The sequence below is a fragment of the Coturnix japonica genome, chromosome 3 (genome assembly GCF_001577835.2).
Source record: "Coturnix japonica isolate 7356 chromosome 3, Coturnix japonica 2.1, whole genome shotgun sequence".
Lineage (NCBI taxonomy): Eukaryota > Metazoa > Chordata > Aves > Galliformes > Phasianidae > Coturnix > Coturnix japonica.
The window spans coordinates 44,366,542-44,381,432 of NC_029518.1; the positions used below are offsets into that span (position 1 = coordinate 44,366,542).

Genomic DNA, 14,891 nt, shown 5'->3' on the forward strand with positions numbered 1-14,891 from the left:
AGCAGCAAGGGACAGGGGCCTGCCCAGGAATCCCAGTTCTTAGGCATAAAATGGCAAGATGGACGTCGTCACATCCCAGCAGATGTGATTGACAAAATCACTGCTATGTCTCCGCCCACAAATAAAAACAGAGAGACCCAATCTTTTTCTGGGAGTAGTGGGCTTTTGGAGAATGCATGTCCCAAACTACAGCCACATAGTGAGCCCTCTCTATCAGGTAACACGGAAGAAGAATAATTTCTCATGGGGTCCTGGCAGCAGCAGGCTTTTGAGCAGATAAAACAAGAAAAGCCCCGGCCGTGGCCTTGGGGCCAGTACGGACGGGACAGGATGTGAAGAACATCCTCTACACTGCTGCTGAGAGAAAGGTCCCACCTGGAGTTTGTGGCAAAGAAGCCTCAGGAGAGACCCGAGGCCGACCCCTAGGATTTTGGAGTCGAGCTATTAAAGGGTCTGAGGAGCGCTACACTCCAACTGAGAAGGAGATCTTAGCCGTGTATGAGGGGGTTCGGCTGCTTCTGAAGTAGTTGGGACAGAGGTTCAGCTTCTCTAGCACCCGCTTGCCAGACATAAACTGGAATGTTAAAGGACAGGGTTCCCTCCACCCATATGCTACTTATGCCACTTGGAGTGAGTGGATTTCATTAATTACTCAACGAGCTCGAATGGGAAAACTCAGCCGTCCTGGAATTCTAGAAAGTGATCATGGACTGGCCTGAGAGTAAAAAAATTGAAACACCACCTACAGAAGAGGTATCACGTGCTAAAGAGGCACCACCATACAATGAGCTACCAGAAAACGAAAAGAAATTTGCCCTGTTCACAGACGGATCATGTCGTATTGTAGGAAGCATCGCAGATGGAAAGCTGCTGTATGGAGCCCCACACGACAAGTTGCAGGAAGCCACCGGAAGGTTAAAGGAGAATCAAGTCAATTCGCAGAGGTAAAGGCTGTTCAGCTGGCTTTAGATGTGGCTGAACGGGAGAGGTTGGCCAATGTTCATCTTCTATACTGATTCATGGATGGTGGCAAATGCCTTATGGGGGTGGTTGCAACAGTGGGAAAATGATAATTGGCAACGAAAGGGTAAACCTGTTTGGGCTGCTGAACTGTGAAAGACATTGCTGCCCGAATAGAACATTGTTGTAAAGGTGCGCCATGTAGATGCTCATGTGCCTAAAAGTAAGGCTACTGAAGAACATAAAAAATAAACCATCAGTTGATCGAGCTGCCAAATTGAGGTGGCTCAAATAGACTTGGACTGGCAGAACAAGGTTACACGCACTAGTGTGTGAATTATTCCTAGCTCGGTGGGCCCATGAGACTTCAGAGTCATCAAGGAAGGATGCAACATATAAGTGGGCCAGAGGACGAGGGTGGACTTAACTATGGACGCTATTGCTCAAGTTATTCATGATTGTGAAACCATGCGCCATAATTAAACAAGCCAAGAGGATGAAACTATTTGGGGGGAAGGCGATTGGCAAAAGTATAAATATGGAGAGGCATGGCAGGTTGATTATATCACCTTGCCACGATCTCGCAATGGTAAGCGTTATGTACTCACCATGGTGGAGGCAACCACTGGGTGGCTCGAAACATACGCAGTACCCCATGCTACCGCCCGAAACACCATATTAGGGTTGAAAGCAAAATCCTGTGGCGGCATGGCACTCCGGAAAGAATTGAATCAGATAATGGGACCCATTTTTAAAAATTCCCTTGTAACACTTGGGCCAAAAATCATGGCATTGAGTGATTTACCATATCCCTATATGCCACCAGCTCTGGTAAGATTGAACGATCAATGGTTATTGAAAACTATGTTGAAAGCAATGGGTGGCGGAACGTATAAAAATTGGGAGAACCATTTAGCAGAAGCCACCTGGTTGGTCAACACTCGAGGATCTAGTAATCGTAATGGTCCTAACCAATCCAGCTCCCTACGTACCGTGGAGGGAGATAAGGTTCCTGTAGTACACATAAAGAGTGTGTTGGGAAAAACAGTTTGGGTCCTTCCAGCGTCTGGAAAGGGCAAAACCTCTCCGGGGTACTGTCTTTGCCCAGGGACCTGGTGCACATGGTGGGTGATGGACAAAAATGGGGAATGTCTCAATGTGTACCACAAGGGAATTTGATGTTGGGGGAGTGCAGCCAATGATTTTCCTGTAGATATATAGGTAGAGTCTCAGAAAATATTTCAATTAGGTACAGAATAGTTCAATTAGGTATAGGACTTAAGATAGAGTGGATTAATGTTAAGGAAACACTTTTTCTCTATATACCTTAATTAGGCATTCTGTAAGCAAGTTTTCCATCTGGACTCTATATCCTGCACTGGCCATGCATGTGTAGAGCACACATGGAAAGAAGTATAAGTCAAAAGGAAATCTGCTGTGGTGGCTGGGAAAGGATGAGTGCACCTTGATGTGGGGGACGCCCTACTAGCGCTGCCTTTCCCCTCTACCGCTGACATGTTTTCCTTTTTCTGGCAGTTTTGCCATTTTCTCAAAATTAATAAATAGTAAATTAGGTTATAGAGTTTTGTTCTCAACTTAGGGATTTGTATGGAATAAATATAGATTGTTGAGAAAAAATAAGGTTGCTGATTATTCACAATTATACATATAAGTGTGTAAGTATGTATAAATATAATGTAATGATGTAGAATAAGGGGTGGAATGTCATGGTTTAATAATTTTGTAATTTTTGCTATCAGTATTCACATCATAACATCATATTAAGCATGAATAATTTTACTGAATCTGCAACTTACAGAAGAAGACTACATCTCCCAGAGAACAAACGATAGGTCACGGGACCTGGACTCTATATAAACCTCTGTCGCAGAAACAGACTGAAGGTCTTTTCGAGTTCTGGCGTTCAGGGGAGTGTGTGCGGAGCCTTCAGCCGTTCGCCTAGATTTCTACAGTAGCCTCTCGTTACGGGACTCATTCTCTCTCCTATTTTGCTTGATTCGTTAGCTCAATTTTCAATTATATTTTATTATATTGTGTTATCCTGTATTTCGATATAGTATTTAGTAAATAAGTGTGCCTCCTTAGATCGTTGCCGCTGTTTTCTTTTCCTAATTAATTAACTTTTCTTTTCGGCCTAGGGCCCCTCCGGGGCCTGCGGCCCCTGTCACGGACGCAGGTGGATTTTTAGTTCAAACCGTGACAACATTAAAATCATAGAAATAATAACTACTGATGATTAATCTTAAATTTGGAGTCTGGGTAAGAATTACTCCCAAGGAAAGCACAGCACTGACCCAGACACCAACACTAGAAGGAGTGTGTTCTCGAGTTGGAAAAAAAGGACCAGGAAAGTACACTGCAGGTGTTTTTGCATTTATCAGGTGAGCTGTTCAACATCACCAGTTTGGGAGGAGCAAAAAATTCAAGTCAAATACACGGCCTTTAAAGCAAAACAAACAGCTCCTCTGAAAACTATTGCTATCAGAAAACTACTAGAAAACATTTTGATAATCTGAATTTCTTGTTTTCCTACTGTTACGTCCTCATGTGCTTTCTAAATCACTGTTTGCAATCTTCAGTAAGAAATGAAGAAGTCTTTTATTTCACAAATAATTGATGAAACCAACTGTATATACATGGGATGCTGAAGAGTTCAGAAACTTTTCTCCCACTAATATACTGGTTCACTCCACTTGTTAATGGTTTAATGTTAACGTCCCATGTTTACCTATCAAGTTATGCCCTTCCTCTTTATCTAAGCACTACAGGATGGATAATTTTACCTGACAATCCACCAGCTGAGCTTCCATATCCATAGGTTCCTCAGCAGTAACCAGAGCAGTGTCCAGCGTTGCACGGGTATTGAGCAGCCAGTGGTCAAGCTCATCAGCTTCACAGCGGTACCTCTGAAGAGCCTGTTCTTGTCGCTGTTCTTCCAGTTGCTCACTTAGTTTTTCCTGGAGGTATAAACCATAGCAAATTTTTTTTTTACGTTTTAAGAGCAATACACCTTAACAATCACCTTAATTTTTTGAGCCCCCTTCACTCCCATCTCTCACAGTTTCTACATTGTATTTTCTAAGCCATGATAAGCATTGTGTTTTGTAAGTGGATCACTTCACAAAATATTACTGAACATGTTTTTTGATGTCTTAAATTCTGTTTCAGTATCCCGCAGCCCACACTTCTCTTGACTCCTATCCATCAGATATGTATCCAAAAAACTTATAGACTGGCTGGTCCTAGAGGTTGGTGATCTGTGACACAAAGCCAGGTTGATACAAAGTAACTACTTTTGTACCCTAAGGATTAAAACTGGATTAAGTCCTGTTTAACATTTTCATAGATGATCTGGATGATGAATGAAAGCATACTCCAAGCGTGTTTGCCCAGAACAAAACTATGAGGAAAGGCTGACACATCAGAGGATCACATCCAGAGGGATATTAGCAGGCTGGAGAAATTACTGGACAAGAACTTAATGGAATTCAACAAGGAAAAGAACAAAGCCCCACAGGCTGGGGAGGGGTAACTCCATGCAGCACTACGTGCTGGGGACTGATCATCTGGAAAGCAGCTTTGCAGAAAAGGACCAAAAGGTCTTACTGGACACCAAGCTGAACATAAAACAACACTGTGAAAAGAGATATAGTGGTAAGTGGAGCCACATTAGCATCTGTGTTGCCTGAAGACTGAACGATACGATCTTGTTCCTCCAATCAGCACTGCTGAGGCAACAGCTATCGTGTCCTGTTCTGTACTTCAGCACAAATGAGTTATGGAGCTATTGGATAGAGAAGAGGGGATTTCAGCAATAAGAAACAACTAGAATGAGACAGTCAGAGGATATTTAGATGATTCAGATAGCGTGTGATTTTAGTACGACACACGTGGTGTGCAGTGAGGGGTGGAGATTGTACTGGGTATGGCAGAGTTGGAGTTAACTTCCTTCATAGCAGTCTATAAAGTGCTGATTTGTATTTATGACTAGAACAATGTTGATAATACACCAATGGGTGTTTGGCTGCTGGCCAGGGTCAACCCACCACACTTCTGTTCACAAACCCAATCTACTTCAATAAGCTGAGAACACGTGCATTATGAAAATGCAGACATATATATGCAGGGTAAAATCCTCACAAAGGAAAGCATTTGTGTAGGTTTTCTGATTGCCTAATTTTTATGGGAAAATTATTAGAAATTTTGAATAATTTAAAGAATAATACTAGTTAAGAAGTGTCCTGGGTAATTAAGAATTGAAAGTTCTCAAAATTTGGTTATTTACATTAGCTCCACAGAATAATAATAATAATAATAATAATAATAATAATAATAATAATAATAATAATAATAATAATAATAATAATAATATTGCTAATCTACACCCTCAACAGCAATCTGTTTTCATTTCTTGTTCTAGCTGTCTTTCTAAATCTTTGAAAATTCCCATAAGATTTTGTCTGGGAAATCAGAGCTATGTAAAATATACATTCAGTTACTGAATAGTAGCTACATACCATATTTCTATTTCTTAGCCAATATTGGAGTCTAGTCTACCAAGATAACTGACAGAATCCTAATCATTTTTAGATGTAGTATTTGTCTTATGTTCTTTTCTTCCAATTATTTACTATCTTCTCATAAGTGCCATCAAGATTATGTATGGAGCATAAGCTACAACAATAACCTTTTAAATAAAAGCCATTTTTCTTCTGATAAGGAAATTTCTACAGTATAAGAAAGATATTTCCTAAGGATATATTCACTGCCTCAAGTTACTGCACAGGACTAACACAGCTGATGAGCTGATGCATCCCATGACTTTCCTGTAACCCATCTACAGATCCAACTGTCTTCAAGAATCTGTTGATAATAGAAATTAAAAAGGCAGCAGTTGCTGCATTTATGGTTTTACTTTTTCCATTAGAGTAGTAGATCTACAGTAGTAGATCTGCTCTGCAGTATTCAAAGTAACCAGCCTTTACCAAGCTTTAGCACGAATACATTTTATCACCAGCATAATACAGGCCTGTTGCTTAATACACAACATTCTTACATGTAGTAATTGAAACACACACACACACACACACTCACAAAAAAAAAAAAAAAAAAAAAAAAAAAAAGAAACCCCTCACAACTTTTGTACCAAAGATAAAGAAATAAAGGGGCATGTCTTCCATTATAATAGTTTGTGTGCAGATCACTCAGAAGATGAGATCAGACAACACTGCAGCAACGCAGCAGTTTGAAAGAGGTATTATTTTGAGATTCTAACTTTCCCCCTCTCTTGTCTCTCAGATTGGACAAGTGGCTGTTCAAAAATTTCAGCTTTAATGTAGATAACTGCTTTTCAAACTTGCACTCCATCACTTCTTTTAAACAAGAAATATCAAGAAAATAAAGCACCTATTGAGAAAATGTCAAAGAAGATATTAAATAAAAATAAATATATACAGAATGGATTTCCAAGTTCCAACTAATTATTTTATGAAGAAGAGACGGTGTAAGAAGATTAGTAATTTACTAGTGAAAGAAACTGTGAGAATGAAAATGAAGTTTTTGAATTAGAAACATTCAATGATGACTAAGGTCTTTGGACAAAAAAAAAAAAAAAAAAGAAAGAGCTCATAAAATCTGGAATGTAATACAAGAGAGACTCTTCTGCAGTTTTTTTTTGTACCTCTAACAGCTGTCTTTTTCCTGATGCCTTCATTCGAATTGTGGCCATTCGCTCTGCCAAGACCGTGAGAGTGGACTGCAATGCCAGCTGGTCAGCAGCTTCTGCATCCAGTGATTCTGAAACCAGCTCCTGTGCTAATGATTTTTGAAGCTCAGTGATTTCTTCTTGTAACATTAGAATCTCATCCATCAAAGCCTAGTCAGAAATGAGAGCAAATAAACTGGTTGTTTCACTTAAGAGAAAGAAGAAGGTATTTAAGGACGCGTATCTTTAATATAAAAATCAAAGGAGAAAGAGGAATACAACATAGTACAATATATCATTGTTGGATTTCATTACTCATCTCAAATTTCAAACTAGAAGGAATTTTGGAAATATTATACATATAATTTTGCTCTTCCAGCAAACTTTCTATAGGGTATTCAAGTAGATACAGTCAAGATAACGAACGAGTGAGTGAGAATCACACCAGTATGAGCTGATTTCCAGGCAGAAGTTTACTAACTGGAAAAATAACTTTCAAGAATATCTACAAACATTGAGAGATGAACTCCATGAAATTCCTACTACTGTTTTAGCCTAGACAGATGCCTATGTAAGAATGCTGAATTACCAATCTCTTAGAGCAAGTAGTTTACTTTCATGTCTATGAACACAGTTGATGATCAGGACATCATGCAGTGCTGCAAAAGCCAAATGTCATCCTTTAAAAGTCACAGGGTTGGTACTGAAGAACAAACTGGCCCCATCAGACAGTTCTGAGCTATCAGAATGCTTAGATGGTTACAACTTCAGCATATGTCTGATTGCTGATTGATTACTTGATAAAGACCTATTGAGATAAACTTGCACAACTGTTTTGCATTTGAATACAGTAATAACTCAATTTTCCAGGACATGGAGCAAGGGAATGTCCAGAGTGCAACTGAGACAGAGTCATGTCAGAACCGTTTCTCATTCAGCGTATCATTTCAGGAAGTGTTTTGTAACATGTTGGCTCTTTGTCACAAGAATGTGTACTCCAATGAAGAATTTTGCAAGCAAAGCCAATATATGACATCAGAACTTTTATATCCCTTAAATATTTTGGTGTTATTTTTTGAAGGTAAAAACTGCAAAATGTACCAAAACAAACAACTTAGCTTACAATTTCATTGCAAACATAGTGAAAAGGAAAACAAAAAATGAATCAAGCTGATAAGTCTAGTCCCCATTTCTTTTACACTAATGAGCTCAAATAAATTTTGAAATGGCTTAGTGTTGCAATTATTCATGTAACAATGGTTGAGATCTGTGGTGGTTTCATCCTCCTCCAGCCCACATGGATGGACAGAGTGTTACCACTTTAACTAAATTCTTCAGGGTTCTTTGCATTCTGGGGATAAACAGCTGTTAGGGAAATAATTCATCTGTACTTTAATGAATGTAGACATTTTGTTAGCTTGACGCTCTGAGAATCCAAGAATGAAGCCTTACAAAATGAGTTAGAAATAGAAAATCTTTTCCTGTAGCATGAAAGCTGATACAGTAAATTTCAGCACAATAGCTTGTTTTCACTCTTTGTCAGTAATGCTGTTATTAACAACCTGAAGAAGATAACCTGCTTCGTGAATGTAATTACAGTATTTTATTTCAAATAATTACAATATTCTCTTATTTTTAAGAGATTGACATTATTAAGACCAGCATTTTTTAAGACTTCCCTTAGGACAATTTTTTGTAATCTTATTTGGAATGTTTGTTTTGTTTAACATAGCAAAAGTTAGATTAAGACAAATACAATTTATCAGTATGGGTTATGATCTAATAATACTGAGAACATTATACATAGTCTATATATAACAGCGTGCATTGATATGCTAATAGCAGTCATGCTGAAAATTGTGTGTGTAGGCATCAGTGAACCCAATCTCTGATAACAGATTATGTCAAACTCGTTATCTATTCTTAATACTTTCTAAGGCCCCTTTTTAAAAAGGATCCCTATTACAACCTCTTCAGAAGAGCAGGAAGTCTACAAAGGCAAGACATATGGAGTGAATGTAGATTAATACAGCTACTGCATATTACCGAGTCATCTAACCACAAAGATTACTGCTATCAAATAACAAAGGAAACTAAAAATATATAGGTAATGTGTGGTCTCACTTTATTTCTCAGATATAAGTTTTTACCTGATGTTCAGCCATCTGGCTCTCTGGGCTCTTGGCTGGTTCCAAACTCTCATTCAGTTTCATCTCAGTGGTCTCCATTTTTGTGGATATAGACTGAAGTGTGTCCTGATATTTCTGTTGGCGCTCAAGAGCTTCATAAAGTGTGCGCTGTTTTTCACTTATCTGAAGGGGAGTAGAAGGTATAAATTCTAACCTCTTATAGAAAAGCGCAAAATTGTCAGAGACCTCTAGAAATCATACAGTCCAAGGTCCCTGCTAAAGCAGGTTCTGTGGAGGAGGATAAACAGAAATGTGTTCAGGAGGTTTTTTAATATCTCCAGAGGAGACTTCACAGCATCTGTGGGCAGCCTGTTCCAGTGATCTAACTTTAACAGTAAAGACGTTTTTTCTCATGTTCAGATGTAACTGTTCAAGTTAGTGCCTGTATCTCCTTGTTCTGTCACTGGGCACCACTGAAATAAGCCTGGCCTACCCATTTAACTCTCACACTTTACATATTTACAAACATTGATAAGATCTTCCTTCAGCCTTCTTTTCATCAGGCTGAACAGATCCAGGTAGCTCCGCACTTTCTCACATGGGAGATGCTTCCGTCCCCTACTCATTTTTGGAGCCCTCTGCTGGACTATCTCTAGCATTTCCCTGTCTTTTTTGAACTGAGTCTAGAACTGGACACTATACGCCAGATGTGATTTCATCAGGGCAGAGCAGAGGGGGAGGAGAATTTCCCTCGACCACACTCTTTTTAATATATTCCTGTATAATGCTGGCCTTTTTGCCCACAAGGGCACACTGTTTACTCATGGATTTTCTTTTTCTTCTGCTTCATACATCTCTAGGCTTATGAGAACAAAAAAAAAATAAATTACATAATCAGTTTTCAAAAGTATAAACTATAAAGAAAACCAATGGCATTAAAATTATTTATCTGTTTAAACATCATCAGTCAAATTCTCTTAGTGAAAAAAGGTGCTTTATTCAACAGGGAAGCCTTACGCACATTCTCACGCATTATAGATTTTATGCACTCTAACATATGCATGCATACCACTTGATAGAAGCAAAGTTCTTAATACTCTATAATAGCTACTATGCCTTTGCAAAGAGTTAAGATTTATAGCACATAATTAAAACTTAAGCCATTTTGATACAGCACAAAATGACTATACTACAATATTATGCAAAACTGTATTAAGATGACTCAGTATTCGGATGAATTGGATGTCTGTGCCAACCTATCCAGTATGAGTTAAATACCATTTTAGGTTTTGGAATATAGTCTGAAAATAGCTAGCATTTCTGAAGGCACCTATCAACATTAATGACTTATTTTTTCTTAATGGAGGTCCATCATCCTGCACAGACTTTCAAAGGAAAAACAAAGACAATGTAATACAATCTTGCAAATGATAATTCTTGTTGCCCCCCAGGAAGCCAAGAACTTCAGAGGAAAATACTAGCTAAGCAAGTTCATTATATTTTATTCCTTACAAGCAGGCCAATTTTTTTAAACCCTCCAGATGCAGACTTACCACATTCTTCAATGTTTCCCAAGAACGTTGCAAATCATCCAGTTTGGCACTAGCAGCTGATTCTAAGCCTGGTTCATAAAACTCTTGAGTGGCTGAAGTGCTGGGCTGAATTTTAGCAGCTTCTGTTTGCAACTGTTCAGCAGATAAGGCTTGGTAATATGCAATGTCCTACAAGCATGAAGCATATAATTGCACTTTCAACATGAAAGACAATGTATAAGAATATCCTTTCACATACTGATTCATTACATATGTGCATTAAAAAAATATAACAAATAACACAACACCCCAGAAAGCCAAAAGAAATATCCAAACAGAGAAAATAAATACACTCAGTAGTATATTTGGAGCTTTAATATGATGAAAATTGTGGGCTCATTTTTTTCATGTTTAGGATGAATATTAGCAAGAGAGCTCAAGATTTGACTCTGTAAAGACATGGAAAAGCTGTGAGGGGAGTTCCCAAGTTTGGAATGTTTTAGCATTGTAACTATTATAGACAGGGAAAGCCCTCATCAGACAGCAGGTTATGGTATTGTAGGTGGCAAAGAATACCATTTTGATAAACAGAGAATAGGCAACTGAAGAACCAAAATGGAATATGTTGAAGTCAAAGAGATAAGGAGGAGGATCAAGCATTGGCCTTCTAGGAAACAAGTATTGTTAACTGACTCATAAAATATCACAGGGACCAACATGCTATGTAAAATAGGCAAATGTTCAAATTATCATTGAAAAAATCAGGAAGAAAATATTTCTTACCAGATCTTGTTTATTTAGTGTTTGGTGCTGCAGCAAAACACTGGAACAAAGGTTTCATATGCTACAGATCTTTTTGTGGCCTCATTTTTGGAAATAATATTTAACAAATAAGGTTTAAAAAACAATTAAATAAAATACAGGCCTACATTATGTGCTTAACTTGTTACCCTTTGGGGAATTTATAGTCATCATAATATTTCTTGTTTAATCCTTAGTTGGCTTAATTGTATTAGCTAAGGAGAATTTTTGAAAATGAAATTTACATTATTTCTTTGAAAAGTACACAAAAATATATGGCTTGATAACTAAGGGCAGGAGGAATTAGAGAGATCCAAAGAAGGAAAAAGCCCACTGTCACCAAAGGATGTTCAGGGTTTAAGAAAAAGGGTCCTATTTAATTTCAAAATAACACATTTTCTTGGAATGGAGACCCTTCTGTACATATTGGAATTTAGAATACTTGCAAAACAATCCAAATTTGAAGCAGATTCCTCTCATTACTAATTCAATAATATTTAATAACATACATGAACAAAACCAAACAATCTCTGGAAGAATAGTGCAGAAATAAAGTCACTCCTCAAGCACAGTCACCTTCTCAGGCTCTCCTACAGAGAGAGAATCTACAGAGCACGAAGAATGCCACCTGCCCCAGAAAACAGAATGTCATCCAGTAGCGGCACAGGTATGTTTTTTCATTTCCTCTCCTTCTCCAGAAAATGAAGAGATGTGAGCTCAGGTCATCTGCTTCCTTGATGGACATTTTTATAGTTGAAGTGCTGTTGAAGCACTGATGTGTTTAAAGGCAGGCAGCTGCCATGACCTAATAAGACAACTCATGTCTCTACTTTTTCAAAGTCTCTCCAGATAAGGATAAGGCCCAAGAATCTGTCTGAATCTGTTTAATGAAGTACCTCTTTATAAACATATTGAGAAATGGGAGAAATTAGAAGATGAAAACTTTAGTGATGTCCAGAAGACAAGAAGGAATAGGTAACAGCTTAACGTGGTATTCAGGACATTGATTTCAGAGTTTTTGACTCTCATCATTAGTGACCTTTCCAAGTCATGGCTGCATTGCTGCAGACAACTCCTCTATTTGTTTACAGTTACTGTACAGCCCCCACTAGTCTTCTCTAAAGACAAACAGCCAACCAAGCTGTGCTTCCGGGAAAATGTGTAGAATAAGTGGCTGAAAGGGAAAAGTAACCCTTTTACCCATCTTTTCAACTACTTTTTGGAACATACAACATGACTATTTTCATAAGGGTTTTTATGCTGACAGTGTAAATACAAATGTTCTTACACAGAGCAGATTTGGTCTCCCATATAAAGACCACAAATCTCATCCTTCTTTCATGAAAATTAGCCAATGAATTGTATTTGAAAGCTTGATGGTTAGGATGCAGGGGCAGAAGATGTATGCAGATTTCAAAAGATATTTAACAAGGGCTAGTGCAAACTAGGTGAGTTTTCATAATGGAAGGAGGAAGAAAGATTATTAAGTAGTCTGTGTATGGGGAGAAACGTAGACATTTAACAATGACCCGGTGTTGAAGACTTGAATCACAGGACCAGCTGTAGCCTCCAAGGCTTTGTGCCAACAACATCAGGTTTTTCAGTTTGATTGTTCTACACATATCTGGAAAACTTTTAAAGAGGTGCTAAATTTTAATCAATTTTATCTTGGGTAAATGTGAGAAATGTTAGCCCCAGCAGATTCTCTTTTAGTATCATAGCAGAGATGAAGGTCCTGATTCTACTGTGCACTAGAATGATTAGAATGCACTGCATCAAAGGACTGTTATTTACTGCTGAAACACTCTGTAGCATGAAATCCCTCAGCTTTCTAAAAGATTAGACACTTTGTTAGCAATGCAAATAAAAAGCATAATTATTTAAATTCAGAAAATTGTTTATCCTTAGGAGATAATGGAGATACTGGAAAACAATACAAACAAAACATTTCATAAGGGCTCTAAATTTTTTCCACCCAAATTAAACAAATTAAATTCTTTACTGTTCAGAGCTCCTGTTTACTTATTTTTCTGGTAATTTATGGGTGATACTTCTGTGAGAAATTATTTCACTTATTAACGTCAAAAAAAATTCTAAATTAGTTTTGCACAGGTTAATTTTACAGAATACTTTTAATTCATATTTAAACTTCTAATTGTCTCTTCTCTAGAAGCATTGTTACTACTACTAATACTTCTTTTTATTATTATTTTTACCAGCCTTCTTTCATGAGGTCTCCCTAATCATCCATTATGATCAGCACTGCCAGTTTCATACTTTCTTTTGCTTTAATCTCATGTGCATGGTAACCTAAGTATTTTGTAAGTAAACCACTGCATTTTGGAATGTTCTTCCTCAGGTTGCCTAGTAAATGAGGTTCATTTCAACATTAACCACACTGAAGAAACCTTCATCTGTCAGTTTTTTGTGTTTTTTTTGTTGTTGTCTGTTTTTCATTGTTATTATAACACCAGAAATTTTCTCTTTTTCAAAGATCTACATGAAATTATGCCCATGGAGAACATGGGTCTTAAAATTTGTGTTCTGGTATCAGGCCATGATTGGACATCATTTTCAGTGGATTTTTTTTTATTATTTGAGTTACTGAAGTTTTTCATTTGTTTTATTTCATTTTCACATAAACATAATGCACTGACAATGGATGTGTTTATTCGGAAGTACACTGCTCTTGCCTGTTTAACTCTCACTGATTAATACTGTCTTGATATTTTTAGTACTGAAATATACAGCTGCCTTTCTACCAGTAAATACTACTGGAAAATTTCAGACTCTCTGAAGTAACAGAAAAAGCCTTCTGATGCATCATTTAACATTTTTATCATGTCTTTGGATAACGGCACCTTTATTTCTATCTTACCTTGGTATTCCTTTTTAAATCAATTAATTAAAAATGAATCAGTTAAATTTAGCAGCTTCTAAAGTACCACATATATCATGGAAACTAGTATAGGAAATTACTGAGCAACATGTTCAAATTTTTCTCAATCTACTCAGCAATGCAGCACTATACTACTGTACCTTTAAAGTCTGCAGGAGTCAATTCTGGAACCAGCCATAGGTGTAAGAAACAAGCAACCACAAAACTCTAAACATGATGAATGGAGTGAGCCAGTAACTGCTCCTAATTTATAAACCTCAGCTCAACATTACATATACTCTTTCATGTGCATGATGCCCAATGTGCTGGTTCATTGCTCCCATTTCAAATGATGCTGATGTACACTTGTTCCTAGTAGAAGCATCAGAGTCCTCAGGTTTAGTTTAAAATGTAATTTACTCATCATTCTCACTACTACTTAAAATAGGCTGTCACTGAAATTATGGAATGAACAATACATGAAAAGAACACATGAAAGTTAATACTTGAAATGGTGTTAAATGAAAAATACCAATGCTACAATGTCTATGGTACTATAAGATAGATGAAAATGGACATAATGAAATGTTTTATTATTGAAAATTCAATGTTTCTCAAGATGCAAGATTCCATTATGCACTGCTGTGAACATATAAAATAAAGTATAAATAGAATATTGTAGTGACATAGAACAGATTAGCAAATTTGACATAGATTTATTTAATAAACAGTGAATAGCTGTTACACTGAGCTTACACATTTTAAATTCAGAAGTCAGTATTTGAATACTTTTAGAGCTTGAACCTGAAGGTTCAGTTAATTTAGATATAAGGAACTGAGGCTCCATCTCTATGGGTAAATATTCT

At 37.3% G+C, this 14,891-nt stretch overlaps 1 protein-coding gene across 15 annotated transcripts in view; it reads right to left on the reverse strand.

Annotated features, from left to right (window-relative positions):
- The window catches only part of SYNE1 (spectrin repeat containing nuclear envelope protein 1), a 280,905-nt gene that overhangs the window by 81,641 nt on the left and 184,373 nt on the right, over positions 1–14,891 (reverse strand). For all 15 annotated transcript variants that reach the window (XM_015858221.2, XM_015858220.2, XM_032443851.1 and 12 more), the window contains 4 exons: positions 10,368–10,535; positions 8,836–8,997; positions 6,662–6,856; positions 3,765–3,938 (listed from right to left, as the gene is read on the reverse strand). In XM_015858221.2, coding sequence (XP_015713707.2) covers positions 3,765–3,938; positions 6,662–6,856; positions 8,836–8,997; positions 10,368–10,535 — 699 coding nt within the window. The remainder of the gene's footprint in view (positions 1–3,764; positions 3,939–6,661; positions 6,857–8,835; positions 8,998–10,367; positions 10,536–14,891) is intronic.